Raw genomic sequence first — 22,191 nt, 5'->3', positions numbered from 1 at the left:
TAACGCGACCCCGAAACGCGACCCTTTAAAAACATTGCGTTAGCGCAATCCGCTAGCGCTAGCGCTAAACGGATTGCACTAACGCAATGTGACCCTAGCCTTAGAGACAACAAGAAAATATACAATTTTAACAAAATACTTATCAGGATTACACCGTGTCTAAATTAGAAACACACATTTCATATAATAAGTTGCTCACCGCACACGTGACAGGGGGGGAATAAGCAGGTGCTGTCATGGGCTCTGAGAAATACCGTTATCGGTAAGTAACTACCGTATTCTCAGTCGCCCATGACAGCACTACCAGAGAGAATTACAGAGATCATTGCTTTAGGGAGGGACCACAGCCTGCAAGACCCTTCTTCCGAAGGTTAAGTCAGACGAAGAGGCCAGGTCTAAGCGGTAGTGCCTAAAGAAGGTTGAAGGTGATGACCAGGTGGCCGCCTTGCAGATTTTATCTATTGGTACCTCCGACCTTTCGGCCCAGGAGGTCGCCATGGCTCTTGTAGAATGCGCCTTGAGCCCCTCAGGAACTGCGTTTCCCGTGGACGAGTATGCCAAGGCTATCGCATCAGTTACCCAGCGAGCTATAGTGCTTTTGGAGGCTTTGAGTCCGTTTCTAGGTCCCTGAAAACAGATAAAGAGAGACCCTTCCTTCCTACACTGTCGGGAGGATTCTAAGTAGTGTATTAAACACCTTCTCACATCTAAAGTGTGGAACTTTTCCTCTTTTTTATTTTTAGGGTTTGGACAAAAGGAGGGAAGGATTATTTCTTGGGAACTGTGGAAATTGGAAGCAACCTTGGGTAGATAAGCGGGATCTGTTTTTAGTATTACCCTATCATCCATGATTTGTGTGAATGGAGGGTTCGCAGATAGAGCCTGGAGGTCACTAATTCTACGGGCAGATGTCAAAGCTGTGAGAAGGGCCGTTTTGAAAGATAAGATTTTAAGTGGTAATGAATCTATGGGCTCGAACGGAGGTTCTGTCAGAGCTGATAAGACTAAATTTAAGTCCCAGGTCGGAAGGCTTCTGATTTTTAAAGGTTTAGACCGTATCGCAGCTTTAATAAACCTTGTTACCCATGGGTTAGTGGCAATACTCTCACTGTATAATGCACCTAAAGCCGCTATTTGCACTTTTAAGGTGCTCACCGAGAGGCCCATATCCAAGCCTTTTTGCAGAAATTCTAATATTTTGACCACTGGGACCCCGTCTTGTAATTTTACCCCAGAGGTGGACAGAAACTTTTTCCAGGTCTTACCGTAGATTTTAGTTGTTACTGATTTTCTACTTTTTAATAGTGTAGACACTAAATTATCTGAAAAGCCCCTTGCCCTTAGTAGTGACCTCTCAAGTTCCACGCTGTCAAGTGGAGGTTTGCTGACTGAGGGTGGAACACCAGTCCCTGGTATAAGAGATCCGGAAGGTCCGGGAGAACCCAGGGATCGGAGACCGATAGAATTCTCAGCCAGGAAAACCAGGCCCTTTTGGGCCAGAAGGGGGCTATTAGGATGATTCTCGCCCTGTCCTGTCTGATTTTCCGCAGAACTGCCGGAGTAAGAATGTGAGGAGGAAACGCGTATGCTAGACCCCGAGTCCATGGGATCGTAAATGCATCCAGAGCCCGAGGGCCCCCTCTGGGGTTCAGAGAACAAAATTCCCTTACTTTCCTGTTTTCTGCACTGGCAAAGAGATCTATTACAGGGACCCCCCAGATTTTGGTGATCCGATCGAAGATGCTTTGGTTTAGCGCCCATTCCCTCTGTTTTAATCGGGTACGGCTTAAGAAGTCTGCTTTTTGGTTCTCTACCCCCTTTATATGCAGCGCAGAGAGGGATAGGAAGTTGTCTTCTGCTAAGATGAAGATCTGGGAAGTAGCCTTCATTAGGGCTTGGGATCTGGTTCCCCCCTGATGGTTCAGGTAGGCTACCACTACCTGATTGTCCTAAAAAACCCGGACATGATGCCCCTGCAGGCTGGGAAGAAAATATGATAGAGCGTGACTCACTGCCCAAAGTTCTTTTGGATTTGAAGATACCTCGTATTCTTGATCTGTCCAGACCCCCTGAGTGATACTGTCGTCCAGGTGAGCTCCCCACCCCGTGGGACTGGCATCCGTGGTAACTATCCGAGATATGTCTATTACCCACGGAACCCCCTTTGATAGGTTGTTGGGATCTAACCACCAGGCTAGGGAACGAATAGTGTTTGAATTTAGAGTCATGTGTCCTTCTAGGTGTCCCCCCAGTGTAACCTGATTCCTCAGAATATCCCACTGGAGGTCCCTCGTGTGAATTTGTGCCCACTGTATTGCCGGGAGACAAGCAGAAAGGGACCCCAGCAGTGACATCGCCCCTCTCAGGGTCATATGAGGGTTTGAACGAGCTCTGGACACAAGATTTGATATTTTCTGTTTTTTTCTGGTCTGGAAGACGACATTCCTGTGTTATCGAGTCCAAAGTTAGGCCCAAAAACTCTTGAACCCTGGTCGGTTCTAGTTTTGACTTTTGGAGATTTAGGAGCCAACCTAACTCCGTTAGGATTTTTATCACTCTGTCGCATTGTTGGCGACAATGTTGGGCTGAGTTGCTGACAATTAGGAAGTCGTCCAGATACGGTATTATTAGAATGTCTTTTTCTCTTATGTGGGCCATCATTTCCGCTACCAATTTGGTAAATATACGAGGCGCTACCGAGATGCCAAATAGAAGGGCCTTGTACTGGTATTGTTTTATTTCCCCTCCCATGACTACCGCTAGTCTGAGGTATTTCTGGGCATTTTTGTGGATGGGGACATGATAGCACGTGTCGCTGAGATCCAACACTATCATGAAGCAATTCGGAAACAGGTTTTTTATTGTTGATTTTATTGATTCCAGTTTGAAGGATTGATTTTTTACATAACTGTTTAGTTTCCGTAAATTGATTATTGTGCGGAAAGAACCATCCGGTTTTGGGACCAGAAATAGTGGGGAAAAGAACCCTTTGCCTCTTTCCAGTAGGGGCACTTCTTGGATCACATCTTTCATTATAAGCTTTGAAATTTCTTGTTCCAAGGCCTGTTGTTGCTGAGGTGAGAGTTTTAGTGGGGTGACCACATAGTTTTGGGGAGGAAGGGAGGTAAAGTTTATTTGAAGTCCCATTTTTATCAGATTTAAAATCCAAGTATTGGTTGAAATTTTTTCCCAGGCCGGAAGGTATTGAGACAATCTCCCTCCCACCCTGGGGGAGGTGTCACTTAGGGTTTTTTTTTATCTCTTGGGGAATTACCAAAGAGGAAGCCCCTATCCTTCCTTCTCCCATCATCCCATCTGTTCTGTTCCCTTGGGGGACGTCTCCGAAAAAACTTCCTACTCCGAAAGGGCCGTCTAACAAATGGTGTGGATAGGTTAGGGAACCCCTTCTTCTTATCCCCAGCTTTTTGTAAAATGTCATCTAGGGTTTCCCCAAATAAGAATTTCCCCTCACATGGGATTGAACAGAGTTTTTGTTTAGTCTGTAGGTCGCCCGGCCAACTTTTTAACCATAGCGTCCTACGAGCTGCATTGGATAAGGCTGACGATTTTGAATTAAGTTTGATTGAATCGGCTGATGAATCTGCCAAAAGGGCTGCCGCCCCTCTAATCATGGGAATTGATTCAATCATTTTATGTCTAGATACCCCGTCTTTTAGTTGCTTTTCCAAGTTATCTATCCAAATCATTAAAGATCTGGAAGTACATGTGGCTGCTATTGCAGGCCTTAGACACCCCCCTGCCGATTCCCAGGCCCCTTTAAGGAAGGTATCAGCTCTTTTATCGAGGGGATCCTTCAGAGTTCCCATGTCCTCAAAGGGCAATGCGAATTTTTTTGACGCTTTGGCTACTGCTACGTCGAGTTTTGGTGCCTTGTCCCATGACGTAGAAGCCTTTTTATACAACACAGAAGTGGAGGGCACCATCCAGTATAGTAACCAAAAAACAATTTATACAACACAGAAGTGGAGGGCACCATCCAGTATAGTAACCAAAAAACAATTTATACAACACAGAAGTGGAGGGCACCATCCAGTATAGTAACCAAAAAACTCTTGCCCCCTGGACTTTCATAGGGATGGGTATTCTGGTCATGCTCTATCGGTATAGCTGCTCTACACTCTCAGCACTTTGCCCCATTTAGTGGGCCTTGCTCTCTTTTTTTACATATCCTGCATACATTGTGTATTAGGGCTGTTTTTCTACATACAATGGGGTTCTGGACAACCTTACCGGGTCCAGACACTCTCTAGGAACAGCACCAGTGTGCTTGATTGATGTGTACATATTTAGGCTGAGGGTCACTATTATATTCGATAGGTTCCTCTTTTTTATATGAGACATATGCTTACTTAATTTTTGCATCAGAGGCTGATCACCTCTTGATTGACAACCTATTTGACATATGTGTGGGGGGACTCTTTGAGTGATATACCTTTTTGGTCACAGATATTGTGTACTTATTACATCTATCCCCTGTTTATTACCTTCTAATAAGGGATATATTTGCTTATTGCACATGTGTATATGAGTTACTATTTGTATATATGGGCACAGTATACGGTATTTGGGACTTCTTAATAGTACCCACCATTGTGTGCTGCGAGCTGGGTCAGGTATATGTCCTCATTATTATCTTTACACTGTATTGATATGCTATGTTCAGCTGTATCATCTGTCCGAATATGTATTTAGAGCAGTGGTACCCTTGATCTAATGATTTTTGTGATATTCTGTATTCTTATTGCATTATACATTATGTGTCCAGGGGGAGGTTCCCTAGAGGAATCTACGTTGTTATTTTTGTTTTAAATGTTTTTAATTGTAGTGTGTTGTTTTGTGTTTTTTGGCCGCTATAATAAAGTATTCATTTTATATATTATTGTTATTTCTCGGTGGTCCCCTTTATATAGCATGACATCTTTTTCTTGGTGTTTATGACGTAGAAGCCTCTTCCTCGAAGGGATATTTTCTTTTAAGGGAGGGCACGGATGAATTTTTCCTTTCTGGTTTCTCCCACTCTTTCTTAATTAATGCTTGAACATTCTCATTAAGTGGAAAGACTCTGCACCTTTTCTGCCCTAGGCCCCCAAACATAATGTCCTGTACTGTTTTGTCAGGACGTGGATCTACGACCCCCATGGTTGATCTTACGGCCTTTACAAGGGCATCTACTTCGTCTAAGGGGAAGCAGTGGCGGCCTCCGCTCTCAGAATCCAAGGAGGAGGAGGAGCCCTGTCTGTCTGAAGAGTCCCCCTCAGAACTAGAAGAATCGGAGTGAGAATAGGGCACAGGTGTTTTTTCCTTGACCCCTTCCCCTTTAAGAGATTTAAATGCTGTTTCCACCTCTGATCTTATTACAGATCGCAATTCAGAGGCGAAACTAGGGGTTTCTTCACAAAGGACTTGTCCTATACAGGAACCGCACAATTTCTTATCCCAGTTTTGCAACAGGGGTTCACTGCATAAGGGGCAGACGCTATTCTTAATTTTCTCCGTTTTTTTCTTGCCTAAAAATAAACGGAAAGGGGGACCCCAATTATTTGGTGAACTTTCACGAAGATCACTCACCCATCTTGCGCAGCCACAGGTACCGGTTCTGGAGTAGGTATAGGATCCTGTATGAGATCCGTAGTCGGTGGTGTCGGCTGGTTAGGCATACTGGCTTTACTCCGCGGCGTGGAATGGCTGCTGGAGCGGGTACTGCGGGTGCCTGCAGAGGACCTTTTCTTTTGGTCATCTGGCTTGCGCTGGTGGTGACGCTGACGTTGCTGCTGCTGCTGCGGCGGCGGCTGCTGCTGCTGTAAGGGCTGCGCCTGCTGGAGCTGCTGGTCGCTGTCCTCCATTATTAGGACTGCATGCAGCAAAGAGCGATTCCACCGCGGTGTTTAAATACCATATTTTTGGCGCCGATTCACCCCCTCCTCCAGGGCTGCGTTCCAGGAAAGCGCTGATCCCCCTTGGATCACCGAGCATGCGCGCTCTGCCCGGGACCCGGAAGTAGTTTTTTCTATATCCGGTGCAGCGGCCATCTTGGTGTCCTTACACACACCATGCCACCGCTCCGAATCAGGAAGTGCCTCTGCCGCCGAGGCACACCGGGTCCCCGAAGCCCCTACCCCAATCCGGGGAGGCGGCCGCGCTTCCCTCCGCGCACTCTGCAGCCCCATCGGACCCAGCAGTGGCGGCGTCGGACACCGCGCCAGCCGTGACAGGGGCCTCCCCGCCGTCATAGGTCGACTGGTCGGCTCCGGATCTCAGGTACCATCCTAGAGGGTTCCCTGTCAGGGACAGGAAACCAAACTGACGCAGGAGAGAGGTACCGCCCTTTTTATCCTGTAGGTTTCCTGTCCTGAAGGGCGGATTCCCTCTCTCTCTGGTAGTGCTGTCATGGGCGACTGAGAAACAGAATTTAGCACAGGAGGCCACACTAGCTAGATAGGACAGAATAGAACAGAGTTCTGTGCGGTCAGTAAAAAACCCTTCAAAAACATCCACAGCAGAAATTACAAAAACCTCCTACATCTAACTAATAGATGTAGGAGCGTAAATCTGCAACTCCAGTGAATCCTACAAACAGAGCAGGAATAAAACTGAAATAATGCACACAGCAGAGCCACAGATACAAAGAACCAAACACTTATCTTTGCTGAATTTCGCAGCAGGCAGGAGAAGCCAGAAAGTGATCCATCACCTCACAAGAAACATTGACAACTGGCAAGGGCTAAAGGATCCAGCACATCTAAATAACCCAGTCCGAATTGTAATCATCAGATACACCTGGCCAGGACTGTGACTCAGAGACAACTGCATTCCCACCTACAACCACCGGAGGGAACCCAAGAGCAGAATTCACAACAGATAGCCCCTTGTGTGCCTAAACAGTGGAAATGCCCCACTAGTGACCCCATTTTGGAACTGATCTGTTGCTTCCTGGTATGTTAATTTTATAAAGTAGCTTCATTAGTAAGTTGTGTAGAGTGCATCAGGTTAGTATATGTGAGTAATGTAGAGTTCATCAAGTTGGCATACATGAGTTGTGTAAGTCAGAAATTAATTTAGTAGTCCATGGATGTGTGATACAGTCTGAAGCATTCTTTTATTTACAGACCAGATTTGTCTGGGTAGGTGTTGCATTGATAATTTGTATCCTTGCGTGTCCTCCTTCTGTTACAAACTCAGCACCTCTTTTCCAACATTCCATTTTTTATGCTTTGAGGGACTTCCCCGGGGAAATGTTGACCTGGTGCGATTTGAACACATTCAGTCGCGGAAGTACTGAGGCCCGCTCCTTCCAGATCTACAAAGATTAGGTCGTTGATCACTACCTACTGGAACTGAATATGTGAAACTGGTCTGACCTGCAGCTCATGATAGCACAAAAGCGTTGTGCATTGCCCTCTTAAAATGTGAACGGCCAGCTTATTGTACCACACCTTGACTTTACTTATGGCACTGTACGGCTGGAGGACTTGATCAGAGAAATCAACTTCCCCCATGTTCTTGTTGTACCCCAGTACACCGTGTGGTTTGAGGACCTGTGTAGAGGTACCTCGTACAGCAGAGAGGATGCTGCCATCACCGTGTATGGTGGTCAAGAAAAGGACATCATTGGTCTTGTACTTGACCACCAGCATGTTGTTTAAACATTGGGCTCTGCTCTTACTCTTTTTGAGCAGCTGCCCTATTAGCATCTTAGGAAGGCCTCTCTGATCTTTGCGGACAGTACTGCAGGCTGTGGTAACTTGCGCAGAGAGGGACTAGAAGAGTGAGATGCTGGTATAAAAGTTATCTACGTAGAGGTGATAACCTTGATCTAGCAGTCAGTGTATCAAATCCTAATTACCACTGGCTCCCAGGACAGGAGGGCGTTCAGTGGGTTCAATCCTGGAGTTCTTCCCTTCATGAACCCTAAACTTGTGGATGTACCCCAAGTTACTGTCACACAGTTTGTGCAATTTAATTCTTTACCTGGCCCTCCTACTAGGCAGGTATTGCTGGAATTTGAGCCACCCCTTGAAATGGATTATGGACTCAACCACAAAGTCGTCTCTTTGGGACAAGTACACATCAGCAAACCTGTTGCTGAAGTAATCAATGACCGGCCGAACTTTGAAAAGACAGAGTTGGGGTCATCTCGGGGAGGATATTGTGCATTATCATTGTAATGCAAACATTTTTGGATAGCCTCAAAATGTTTACGGGTCATAGCTATGCAGAGCACTGGAGTGTTGTATTAAAAAAATTAACACTCCAATATTGCCAAAGTTCTGGCTTCATCACTTTTCCCATGTAAAGGACCAGGCCCAAAAACGTACAAATTTGTTTAGGTCACTGTGAGGTTTACAAAATCCTCAGAAAAAAAGACTTTATAAAAAGTCTATTTCTTTGAAGCCATCAGTGTCAAATTTGATTCCTGATTGCGCAACAAAATCAGGAATCAGTCGCTCATGATCTTTGGGGGGGTGAGGTCCATACGGGGTCAGAAACGGTGGGCGCTGGTTCAGTTTCGGTCATGAGGTATCTGCATGGGGGTTCAGCATCACTTGAAGAAGAGGAGGATAAATAAAGGGAGGTGGGATCCTTCGCCCTCACTATCAGTGTCAGAGACAAGGAAGGTGCATTTCTCCTCCGCTGAATAATAAAAATCTAATAATAAATCTTTATTAATACAGCACCAACATATTCCGCAGCGCTTTACAGTTTAACAGTTCATACACAAGTCGTAAGTAACAACGTTAAAAATAATATAATCATTAATGAAAAATAAGACGACCCTGCACGTGAGAACTTACAATCTACAATGAGGTCGGGGAGACACAAAGTGCAAGTGTTTATTTACAATGATAGGAGATAGACTTAAGGTACCGTCACACTCAGCAACTTTGCAACGAGAATGACAACAATCTGTGACGTTGCAGCGTCCTGGATAGCGATCTCGTTGTGTTTTACACGCAGCAGCGATCTGGATCCCGGAGTTATATTGCTGGTCGGAGCTAGAAGTCCAGAACTTTATTTCGTCGCTAGATCGGCGTGTATCGTCATGTTTCACATCAAAAGCAACGACGCCAGCAACGTTTTACATGGAGCGAGAACGATAAGTGAGTCGCCGTTACGTCACTGGATCGCTCCCGCATCGTTCTGGAGTTGCTATGTTTGACGTCTCTACAGCGACCTAAACAGCGACGCTCCAGCGATCTAGTTTAGGTCGGATCGTTGTCTATATCGCTGCAGCGTCACTGAATGTGACGGTACCTAAAGGCTGCATGAGGTATTCACCAGGCAGTATTTGTGGTGCTATTGGGTGCGGTGGAGTTTGATGGAGGGTTATTCTTAGATAGATAGTGAATGGGCCACACACACACACAACGACTTTGATTAGGGAACGTGACAGGCCAACCTGAACAGATGTGTTTTGAATGAGCGCCTAAAACTGTATTTGGGGAGAGAGGGACAATTTTTTACGTATGTGGTGTTTTTTTGTGAGTACCACATTTTATTCAGGGGTGTGTGTCTGTGTGAGAGCTTGTTGTAAACTTTTTTTTTTGTAATAGAAAAAAACTAAAAAAAAAACCCAACAACCACAGGTTGATCACTTATGCGTGTCAGTGATCAGCGCTCGACAGCTGTAGGACAAACGCACAGATGATTTTTTTTTTTCTGCGCTGACACTAAAGGTACCGTCACACTGAACGATATCGCTAGCGATCCGTGACATTGCAGCGTCCTGGCTAGCGATATCGTTGTGTTTGACACGCAGCAGCGATCAGGATCCTGCTATGCCATCGTTGGTCGGCGCAGAAAGTCCAGAACTTTATTTCGTCGCTGGACTCCCGCAGACATCGCTGAATCGGCGTGTGTGACGCCGATTCAGCGATGTCTTCACTGGTAACCAGGGTAAACATCGGGTTACTAAGCGCAGGGCCGCGCTTAGTAACCCAATGTTTATCCTGGTTACCAGCGTAAACGTAAAAAAACCCCATACACTACATACTTACATTCCGGTGTCTGTCCCCCGGCGTTCTGCTTCTCTACACTGTGTAAGAGCAGGCCGGAAAGCAGAGCGGTGACGTCACCGCTGCTTTCCGGCCGGCTCTTACACAATACACAGTGCAGGAAAGCACAGCGCCGGGGGACAGACACCGGAATGTAAGTATGTAGTGTTTGCTTTTTTTACGTTTACGCTGGTAACCAGGATAAACATCGGGTTACTAAGCGCGGCCCCGCGCTTAGTAACCCGATGTTTACCCTGGTTACCAGGGGACTTCGCATAGTTGGTCGCTGGAGAGCTGTCTGTGTGAAAGCTCTACAGCGACCACACAGCGACGCTGCGGCGATCGGGATCGTTGTCTAGATCGCTGCAGCGTCGCTAAATGTGACGGTACCTTAACTTAATTCAGTACAAAATACTGTAGCAGATGCCAATTACTACAGTATATTTTTACTGTTTCTAATCTAATCACATCAAATAAGCTAACTGATTCTTTACTCAATTCTGTTTTTCATCAAAAGAAAAAAATTAACAAACAACTGGAGGCAGGTCAGCGATGCTTGTCAACGACAAGCGCTCGACGGCTGTAGGACGCATGCACGCACGGATATGGTGCAAAAAGGGGATAAAAAAAAGTGTGGGAAAGGGGATAGAGGGAGATTGGGGTGAATTAGGAAACATCAGGCAAGGATCAGGGAGGGATTGGGAACCTTTCTTTCTTCTTTTCATAGGCTTCTGTGGCACTACAATGACGCACAGAGGTACAGGTTGACAGCAATATACAAATCCACAGCTAGGAATGAGGAAGTACAGGGCAGTCACTGATAGAGTGCACAGACGCGGTGTGACCTGATTGGTGCGATCGATGTCCTAGTCGATCACACCAATCAGAGCCGGCCCTGGTTAGGCTGGACTTGCTAGGCACCAGCATATCATGGGTGCTCTTACAACACGCAACATAGGCTGGACATTAGTGTTTCAGGCAATCTGATTGCCTGAAACACTGAGAAACGCTGAAATTGGCTGTTCAGATTTGAACAGCCAATAACCTCAATCATAGTTGCGAGGGTGGTCGCCACCTCCCAGGATGATAACTCCATGTGGCCTGTGGTAAGATGGCGGTGTAACTTTATTGTGATCACCGCGACGGAGGTCCCGATGCTGCATTAAAGATGTGACGTATCCATACGTCCAAGGCCGTTAAGTACCAGGCGACCTGGAAGTATGGATATGTCAAAGGACATAAAGGGGTTAAAATGTGATTGTGGTATTTTTTTTTTATTATAGACGATTTTCAGAAACTGTGGTAAAACTGTTACGTTTTTGTAGAGATTTTGTACAAAACACTCATATTACATTACTGTTACTTTTTCCTTATTTTTATTTTGCGTACATTATATAAAATTATTTCTCTTACTTGCATATGTATTCCTGTTCCATCTGATCCTCTAGGAGAAAGTAATGGCCATGCCACGCTTCCAGGTTGGATTCCATTTTAACCCTTCTTATCTCTTTACCATAATGGATATTGAGAGCAGAACTAAAATTATTCAGGTATCTTACCATGTCATCTGCATGGGGAAAGAAATCATGGGAGTAATGAAAGAACCGCAAATGCTCATCTTGACTCAGAAGTGAGTTCCAGTCATGGCGGAGATTAAATTCCTTGTTCATTCGTCCTGTAAAGCGCTTGTTTATGCTGATTAGCTTACGATGCCTCGGAAAACGATAAAAAAAGCTTCCAGGACCCAGGTTGCGCTCAAATACAATGTAATCCCTTCCAGCCTCTTCAAGAAACTTTGCAATTTGTATCCCACCAGGGCCCGCACCCAAAACACAGTAGTCATGGGTAATTATTTGGGAGAACGCTAACGGGAGTAGTAGAATAACTATAACCAGCATCCTGCAAAAGAGAAAGAAGAAAAACAAAAGGTTAAAACCTTTATTACTAAAAATATTAGAAGAAAATATTTTCATAATTTGTTTATAAATTTTTTCTGCTATGATACCTTTTAATGGCTAACAAAAATAAAATAAATGATGTAACAAGGCAAGCTTTTGAGACTTCCTACGTCTCACTTCCTCAGGCATGGTATAACAAACAAAAATATGCAATAAAACGTGATAAAAAAGACGACTGAAAATAAAAATGGTACAGCTGAAAACGACATCTTGTTCTGCAAAAAAAATAAGCTGCCATAAAGCTGTGTCAGTGGAAAAATAAAGTTATAATAAATAATATAAAATAAAGTGAAGAAAAATAATAATTTTTTTCTAGAATAGTTTTTATTGTGTAAAAATGCCAAAGCATAAAAAAATATAAATGGCAGATTGCTGTAATCGTTCTGACCCGAAGAATAAAGCTGCCTTATCAATTTTACCACATGTGGAACTTGTATAAATAAAAAAACACTATCCCTGAATTGCTGTTTTTTGTTCCTTCTATCTCCCAAAAATGAGAATAGAAAGCGATCAAAAAATATCATGTGTCCTAAAATGGTACCAATAAAAATGTCAGCTCGTCCCGCAAGAAACAAGCCCTCACATCATTGTCAGCAGAAATATGGAAAAATTTTAGCTGTCTAAATATAGGGATGCAAAAATTTGTTGCAATAAAAATCTTCTTTAACCCCTTAGTGACAGAGCCAATTTGGTACTTAATGACCGAGCCAATTTTTGCAATTCTGACCACTGCCACTTTATGAGGTTATAACTCTGTAACGCTTCAACGGATCCCGCTGATTCTGAGACTGTTTTTTCGTGACATATTGTACTTCATGTTAGTGGTAACAATTCTTCAATATTACTTGCGATTATGAAAAAAACGGAAATATGGCGAAAATTTTTAAAATTTTGCAATTTTCAAACTTTGTATTTTTATGCCCTTAACCCCTTTACCCCCAAGGGTGGTTTGCACGTTAATGACCGGGCCAATTTTTACAATTCTGACCACTGTCCCTTTATGAAGTTATAACTCTGGAACGCTTCAACGGATCCCAGTGAATCTGGCATTGTTTTCTCGTGACATATTGTACTTCATGACAATGGTAAAAATTCTTTGATAGTACCTGCGTTTATTTGTGAAAAAAACGGAAATTTGGCGAAAATTATGAAAATTTCGCAATTTTCCAACTTTGAAATTTTATGCAATTAAATCACAGAGATATGTCACACAAAATACTTAATAAGTAACATTTCCCACATGTCTACTTTACATCAGCACAATTTTGGAACCAAAATTTTTTTTTGTTAGGGAGTTACAAGGGTGAAAAGTTGACCAGCAATTTCTCATTTCTACAACACCATTTTTTTTAGGGACCACATCTCATTTGAAGTCATTTTGAGGGGTCTATATGATAGAAAATACCCAAGTGTGACACCATTCTAAAAACTACACCCCTCAAGGTGCTCAAAACCACATTCAAGAAGTTTATTAACCCTTCTGGTGCTTCACAGGAATTTTTTGAATGTTTAAATAAAAATGAACATTTAACTTTTTTTCACAAAAAATTTAATTCAGCTCCAATTTGTTTTATTTTACCAAGGGTAACAGGAGAAAATGGACCCCAAACATTGTTGTACAATTTGTCCTGAGTACGCCAATACCCCACATGTGGGGGTAAACCACTGTTTGGGCGCATGGCACAGCTCGGAAGCGAAGGAGCGCCATTTGACTTTTCAATGCAAAATTGACTGGAATTGAGATGGGACGCCATGTTTCGTTTGGAGAGCCCCTGATGTGCCTAAACATTGAAACCCCCCACAAGTGACACCATTTTGGAAAGTAGACCCCCTAAGGAACTTATCTAGAGGTGTAGTGAGCACTTTGACCCACCCAGTGCTTCACAGAAGTTTATAATGCAGAAGCGTAAAAATAAAAAATCATATTTTTTCACAAATTATTTTTTCGCCCCCAATTTTTTATTTTTCCAAGGGTAAGAGAAGAAATTGGACCCCAAAAGTTGTTGTACAATTTGTCCTGAGTACGCTGATACCCCATATGTGGGGGTAAACCACTGTTTGGGTGGATGGGAGAGCTCGGAAAGGAAGGAGCGCCGTTTGACTTTTCAATGCAAAATTGACAGGAATTGAGATGAGACGCCATGTTGCGTTTGCAGAGCCCCTAATGTACCTAAATAGTAGAAACCCCTCACAAGTGACACCATTTTGGAAAGTAGACCCCCTAAGGAACTTATCTAGATGTGTGGTGAGCGCTTTGACCCACCAAGGGCTTCACAGAAGTTTATAATGGAGAGCCGTAAAAATAAAACAAAAATTTTTTCCCACAAAAATTATTTTTTAGCCCCCAGTTTTCTATTTTCCCGAGGGTAACAGGAGAAATTGGACCCCAAAATTTGTTGTCCAATTTGTCCTGAGTACGCTGATACCCCATATGTTGGGGGGAACCACCGTTTGTGCTCATGGGAGGGCTCGGAAGGGAAGGAGTGCCATTTGGAATGCAGACTTAGATGGAATGGTCTGCAGGCGTCACATTGCGTTTGCAGAACCCCTAATGTACCTAAACAGTAGAAACAACCCACAAGTGACCCCATATTGGAAACTAGACCCCCCAGGGAACTTATCTAGATGTGCTGTGAGAACTTTGAACCCCCAAGTGTTTCACTACAGTTTATAACGCAGAGCCGTAAAAATAAAAAATCTTTTTTTTCCCACAAAATTATTTTTTAGCCCCCAGTTTTGTATTTTCCCAAGGGTAACAGGAGAAATTGGACCCCAACAATTGTTGTCCTATTTGTCCTGAGTACGCTGATACCCCATATGTTTGGGTAAACCCCTGTGTGGGCACACGGGCGAGCTCGGAAGGGAAGAAGCACTGTTTTACTTTTTCAATGCAGAATTGGCTGGAATTGAGATCGGACGCCATGTCGCTTTTGGAGAGCCCCTGATGTGCCTAAACAGTGGAAGCCCCCCAATTATAACTGAAACCCTAATCCAAACACTCCACTAACCCTAATTCCAACGGTAACCCTAACCACACCTCTAACCCTGACACACCCCTAACCCTAATCCCAACCCTATTCCCAACTGTAAATGTAATCTAAACCCTAACTGTAACTTTAGCCCCAACCCAAACTGTAGCCCCAACCCTAACCCTAGCCCTAACTGTAGCCTTAACCCTAGCCCTAACCCTAATGGGAAAATGGAAATAAATACATTTTTCTTAATTTTTCCCTAACTAAGGGGGTGATGAAGGGGGGTTTGATTTACTTTTATAGTGGGTTTTTTAGCGTATTTTTATGATTGGCAGCTGTCACACAATGAAAGACGCTTTTTATTGCAAAAAATATTTTTTGCGTTACCACATTTTGAGAGCTATAATTTTTCCATATTTTGGTCCACAGAGTCATGTGGTCATGTTTTTTGCGGGACGAGTTGACGTTTTTATTGGTAACATTTTCGGGCACGTGACATTTTTTGATGGCTTTTTATTCTGATTTTTGTGAGGCAGAATGACCAAAAACCAGCTATTCATGAATTTCTTTTGGGGGAGGCGTTTATACCGTTCCGCGTTTGGTAAAATTGATAAAGCAGTTTTATTCTTCGGGTCAGTACGATTACAGCGACACCTCATTTATATCATTTTTTTTATGTTTTGGCAATTTTATACGATAAAAACTATTTTATAGAAAAAATAATTATTTTCGCATCGCTTTATTCTCAGGACTATAACTTTTTTATTTTTTTGCTGATGATGCTGTATGGCGGCTCGTTTTTTGCGGGACAAGATGACGCTTTCAGCGGTACCATGGTTATTTATATCTGTCCTTTTGATTGCGTGTTATTCCACTTTTTGTTCGGCGGTATGATAATAAAGCGTTGTTTTTTGCCTCGTTTTTTTTTTTTTTCTTACGGTGCTTACTGAAGGGGTTAACTAGTGGGCCAGTTTTATAGGTCGGGCCGTTACGGACGCGGCGATACTAAATATATGTATTTTTATTGGTTTTTTTATTTATTTAGATAAAGAAATGTATTTATGGGAATAATATATATATTTTTTTTCATTATTTAGGAATATTTTTTTTTATTTTTTTTTTTTACACAATTGGAAAATTTTTTTTAAACTTTTTTACTTTGTGCCAGGGGGGGAAATCACAGATCGATGATCTGACAGTTTGCACAGCACTCTGTCAGATCACCGATCTGATAGCAGTGCAGGCTGCTTCACAGTGCCTGCTCTGAGCAGGCTCTGTGAAGCCACCTCCCTCCCTGCAGGACCCGGATCCGCGGCCATCTTGAATCCGGGCCTGGAGCAAGCAGGGAGGGAGGTAAGACCCTCGCAGCAACGCGATCACATCGCGTTGCTGCGGGGAGCTCAGGGAAGCCTGCAGGGAGCCCCCTCCCTGCGCGGTGCTTCCCTGTACCGCCGGCACATCGCGATCATCTTTGATCGCGGTGTGCCAGGGGTTAATGTGCCGGAGGCGGTCCGTGACCGCTCCTGGCACATAGTGCCGGATGTCAGCTGCGATAGGCGGCTGACACCCGGCCGCGCTCCCGCCGTGAGCGCCGCCGATCGCGCTGGACGTACTATCCCGTCCGTGGTCATAGGGGCCCACCCCACCTCGACGGGATAGTACGTCCGATGTCAGAAAGGGGTTAAATCAGAGAGATATGTCACGAAAAATAGTTAATAAATAACATTTCCCACATGTCTACTTTACATCAGCACAATTTTGGAAACAACATTTTTTTTGTTAGGGAGTTATAAGGGTTAAAAGTTGACTAGCAATTTCTCATTTTTACAACACCATTTTTTTTTTTAGGGACCACATCACATTTGAAATCATTTTGAGGGGTCTATATGATAGAAAATAACGAAGTGTGACACCATTCTAAAAACTGCACCCCTCAAGGTTCTCAAAACCACATTCAAGAAGTTTATTCACCCTTTACGTGCTTCACAGGAACTGAAAAAATGTGGAAGGAAAAAATGAACATTTAACTTTTTTTTGCAAACATTTTAATTCAGAACCATTTTTTTTTTTTTATTTTCACATGTGTAAAAACAGAAATAAATTTTGTTATGCAATTTCTCCTGAACACGCCAATACCCCATATGTGGGGGTAAACCACTGTTTGGGCGCACCGCAGAGCTTGGAAGAGAAGGAGCGCCGTTTGACTTTTTCAATGCAGAATTGGCTGGAATTGAGATCAGACGCCATGTCAAGTTTAGAGAGCCCCTGATGTGCCTAAACAGTGGAAACTCCCCACAAGTGACACCATTTTGGAAACTAGACCCCTTAAAGAACTTATTTAGATGTGTGGTGAGCACTTTAAACCCCCAGGTGCTTTACAGAAGTTTATAACGTAGAGCCGTGAAAATGAAAAATTGCAGTTTTTCTACAAAAATGATCTTGTTGCCCACAAATTTTTATTTTCACAAGGGTAACAGGAGAAATTAGACCACAAAAGTTGTTGTGCAATTTCTCCTGAGTACGTCAATACCCCAAATGTGGGGGTAAACCACTGTTTGGGCGCACCGCAGACCTTGGAAGAGGAGTGCCGTTTTACTTTTTCAATGTAGAATTGGCTGGAATTGAGATCAGACGCCATGTCGCATTTGGAGAGCCCCTGATGTGCCTAAACAGTAGAAACCCTCCACAAGTGACCCCATTTTGGAAACTAGACCCCCCATGGAACTTATCTAGATGTGTGGTGAGAACTCTGAATGCCCAAGTGCTTCACAGAAGTTTATAATGCAGAGTCGTGAAAATAAAAAATATTTTGTTTTCCACAAAAAAGATTTTGTAGCCCCCAAGTTTTATTTTCACAAGGGTAACAGGAGAAATTGGACCCCAAAAGTTGTTTTACAATTGATCCCGAGTACGCTGATGCCCCATATGTGGGGGTAACCCACTGTTTGGGCGCACAGCAGAGCTCAGAAGGGAGGGAGCACCATTTGACTTTTTGAGCGCAAAATTGGCTGTCGTGTTTGGAGACCCCCTGATGTACCTAAACAGTGGAAACCCCCCCAATTCTAACTCCAACCCTAACCCCAACACACCACTAACCTAATCCCAACACGATCCATAATCCTAATCACAACCCTAACGATAATCACAACCGTTACCCCAAAACAACCCTAATGTCAACCCTAACCATAACCCTAATCAAAACCCTAAATCCAACACACCCCTAATCCTAATCTCAACCCTAACCTCAAACCTAACCCTAATCCCAATACACCCCTAATCCCAACCCCAACCTTAACCCTAATCCCAAACCTAACCCTAATCCCAAGCGTAACCCTAATGCCAACCCTAACCCTAATACCAACCCTAATCCAAACCCTAACCCTAATCCCAACTCTAACCCTAACTTTAGCCCCAACCCTAGCCCTAACCATAACCCTAAGTTTAGCCCCAATCCTAACCCTAGCCCTAAATTTAGCTTCAACCCTAACCCTGGCCCTAACTTTAGCCCCAACCCTAACCCTAAGGCTACTTTCACACTTGCGTCGTTTGGCATCCATCGCAATCCGTCGTTTTGGACAAAAAACGGATCCTGCAAATGTGCCCGCAGGATGCGTTTTTTGCCCATAGACTTGTATTGCCGACGGATCGCGACGGATGGCCACACGTCGCGTCCGTCGTGCACTGGATCAGTTGTGTTTTCGCGGACCGTCGGCACAAAAAAACGTTCAATGTAACGTTTTTTTGTACGTCGTGTCCGCTATTTCTGACCGCGCATGCGTGGCCGTAACTCCGCCACCTCCTCCCCATGACATAGAATGGGCAGCGGATGCGTTGAAAAACTACATCCGCTGCCCACGTTGTGCACAATTTTCACAACGTGTGTCGGTATGTCGGGCCGACGCATTGCGACGGCCCCGTACCGATGTAAGTAAGTGTGAAAGAAGCCTAACCCTAAATTTAGCCTAAACCCTAACCCTAAATTTAGCCCCAACCCTAACCCTAATTTTAGCCCCAACTGCTGTTCTCCTGCCGGCCGGCAGATGGCGACAGATGACGGGCGAACTGCGCATGCGCCCGCCATTTTCTTTTCACCGGCAGCCAGGAGGAGCAGCAGGAGGACCCAGGGACATAGGTAAGTATAATAGGGTCTCTGAATCCCCCTATTTCTCTGTCCTCTGATGTGCGATCACATCAGAGGACAGAGAATTACACTTTGCTTTTTTTTTTTTTTTGCGGTCGCCGGTAAACAGTTAATTACCGGCGATCGCAAAACAGGGGTCGGTAAAACCGACCCCAATCACGTTCTTTGGGGTCTCGGCTACCCCCGGCAGCCGAGACCCCAAAGATCCTCCCGGTGCCGGCCGGCGGGCGCACTGCACATGCGCCCGCCATTTTGAAGATGGCGGCGCCCACCGGGAGCCACGAGGAGCACCGGGGGAGATAGGTAAGTATTGGGGGGCTACCTGGGACCCCATTTCTCTGTCCTCTGATGTGCGATCACATCGGAGGACAGAGAAATTAAAAAGAAATTGAAAAGAATTTTTTTTTTTTTTGCGATCGCCGGTAAATGGTTAATTACCGGCGATCAGAAATGCGGGGTCGGTAAAAAAAACCCCGAATCATGTTCTCTGGGGTCTTGGCTATCCCCGGCAGCCGAGACCCCAGAGAAAATCCGACTCTGGGGGGCGCTATTTACTTTTTCCACAGCGCCGTTAATTAACGGCGCTGTGGTTTAAGTACCCTTAGCGGCCGCCGTTGAAAGGCGTATCGGTGGTCGCTAAGGGGTTAAGTGTGTGAAAGCAGCGAAACATAAAAACCCGATACAAATCTGGTATCTCTGTATTCGCACCGACCCAAAGAATAAAGTAATCTAATCACTAATACTGCACGAGGAATGGCGTAAAAAAATAAAATAAAACTAATTTTTCACCTGCTGTAGATTTTTTTCATTTTGCCTCCTAAAGATCGCAGTAAGGCTTGGCTCACATTTAGCCTGCTCTCTGAAATAAGTGATTCAAACGAAACCCCCAGTGCAAGATCTCATATAATGAGGCAAATGGATGCACTGTGGGCGCCATATATACTCGAGTATAAGCCGACCCCCCTAATTTTGCCCCAAAAAACTGGGAAAACTTAATGACTCGAGTATAAGTCTAGGGTGGAAAATGCAGCAGCTACCGGTAAATGTCAAAAGTTAAAATAGATACCAATAAAAGTAAAATTAATTGAGACATCAGTAGGTTAAGTGTTTTTGAATATCCATATTGAATCAGGAGCCCCATATAATGCTCCATACAGTTCATGATGGCCCCATAAGATGCTCCATACAAAATACGCCCCATAAAATGCTCCAGTTTATGATGGACTCCATAACATGATGCATATTAAAATATGCCCCATATAATGCTGCACAAATGTTGATTATGACCCCATAAGATGCTCCATACAGACATTTGCCCCGTATAATGCTCCACAAGTGCGGATTATGGCCCCATAAAATGCTCCAAAGAGATATTTGCACCATATAATGCTGCACATGGCCCCATACAGATATTTGCCCCATATAATGCTGCACATGGCCCCATACAGATATTTGCCCCATATAATGCTGCACATGGCCCCATAAGATGCTCCATACAGATATTTGCCCCATATAATGCTGCACATGGCCCCATACAGATATTTGCCCCATGTAATGCTGCACATGGCCCCATAAGATGCTCCATACAGATATTTGCCCCATATGTTGTTGCTGCGATTAAAAAAAATAAAAAATTACATACTCACCTCAGGCCCCCAGCACTTGCTATATTCACCTGCTCCCCGATCCAGCGCCGACCACCGCTGTGTCTTCCCCATGCTCTGCACTGACTGTTCAGGCAGAGGGCGGTGAGCACACTTAATTGCGTCATCGCGCCCTCTGATCTGAGCGTCACTGCAGATGGGGAAGACGCAGCGGCGCCGACGGTGGAACGGGGAGGTGAATATCCCTCACTGCCCCCCGTCATACTCACCTGCTCCTGGCGCTGTCCCTTCACGTCTGTTCCCCAGCTTCTTCATGTAGTGAGCGGTCACATTGTACCGCTCATTACAGTAATGAATAATGCGGCTCCACCCCTATGGGAGTGGAGTCGGGTCCATATTCATTGCTGTAATGAGTGGTACCATGTGACCGCTCACTACAGGAAGAAGCTGCCGGCGCCGGGGAACCAGGGATGTGCAGGGACCGCGCCAGGAGCAGGTGAGTATTATTACACAGCTGCCGCTCCCCCTCCCCTGCCGACCCCTGGGTATGACTTGAGTATAAACCAAGAGCGGCAAATTCAGCCTAAAAAATGGGCTGAAATTCTCGAGTATATATGGTATATACTTAACAAAAAAGTGTGAATCAACTGAAATTATGTCTTATATTCTAGGTTCTTGAAGATAGCCACCTTTTGCTTTGATGACTGCTTTGCACACTCTTGGCATTCTCTAGATGATCTTCAAGAGGTAGTCACCGGGAATGGTTTTCACTTCACAGGTGTGCCCTGTCAGGTTTAATATGTGGGATTTCTTGCCTTATAAATGGGGTTGGGACCATCAGTTGTGTTGAGTAGAAATCTGGTGGATACACAGCTGATAGTCCTACTGAATAGACTGTTAGAAATTGTATTATGGCAAGAAAAAGGCAGATAAGTAAAGAAAAACGAGTGGCTATCATTACTTTAAGGAACGAAGGTCAGTCAGTCCGAAAAATTAGAAAAAATGTGAAAGTGTCCACAAGTGCAGTGCCAAAAACCATCAAGCACTACAAAGAAACTGGCTCACATGAGGACCGCCCAAGGAAAGGAAAACCAAGAGTTACCTCTGCTTCTGAGGATAAGTTTATGCGAGTCACCAGCCTCAGAAATCGCAGGTTAACAGCAGCTCAGATTATAGACCAGGTCAATGCCACACAGAATTCTAGCAGCAGACACATCTCTACAACTGTTAAGAGGAGACTGTGCAGCAGGCCTTCATGGTAAAATAGCTGCTAGGAAACCACTCTAAGGACAGGCGACAAGCAGAAGAGACTTGTTTGGGCTAAAGAACACATTGAATGGACATTACACCAGTGGAAATCTGTGCTTTAGTCTGATGAGTCCAAATTTGAGATCTTTGGTTCCAACCACCATGTCTTTGTGCGATGCAGAAAAGGTGAATGGATGGACTCTACATGCCTGGTTCCCACCATGAAGCATGGAGGAGGAGGTGTGATGGTGTGGA

The 22,191-nt window shown here is 44.4% G+C and overlaps 1 protein-coding gene across 6 annotated transcripts in view; it reads right to left on the bottom strand.

Moving 5' to 3' along the window:
• Positions 1-22,191, bottom strand: part of FOXRED2 (FAD dependent oxidoreductase domain containing 2) — a 746,176-nt gene that overhangs the window by 686,473 nt on the left and 37,512 nt on the right. For all 6 annotated transcript variants that reach the window (XM_069737156.1, XM_069737158.1, XM_069737162.1 and 3 more), the window contains one exon: positions 11,427-11,912. In XM_069737156.1, the coding sequence (XP_069593257.1) occupies positions 11,427-11,912 (486 nt within the window). The remainder of the gene's footprint in view (positions 1-11,426; positions 11,913-22,191) is intronic.

This window comes from Ranitomeya imitator, chromosome 8, assembly GCF_032444005.1.
Source record: "Ranitomeya imitator isolate aRanImi1 chromosome 8, aRanImi1.pri, whole genome shotgun sequence".
Classification (NCBI taxonomy): Eukaryota; Metazoa; Chordata; class Amphibia; order Anura; family Dendrobatidae; genus Ranitomeya; species Ranitomeya imitator.
This window is presented reverse-complemented; position numbering and strand designations above follow the sequence as displayed.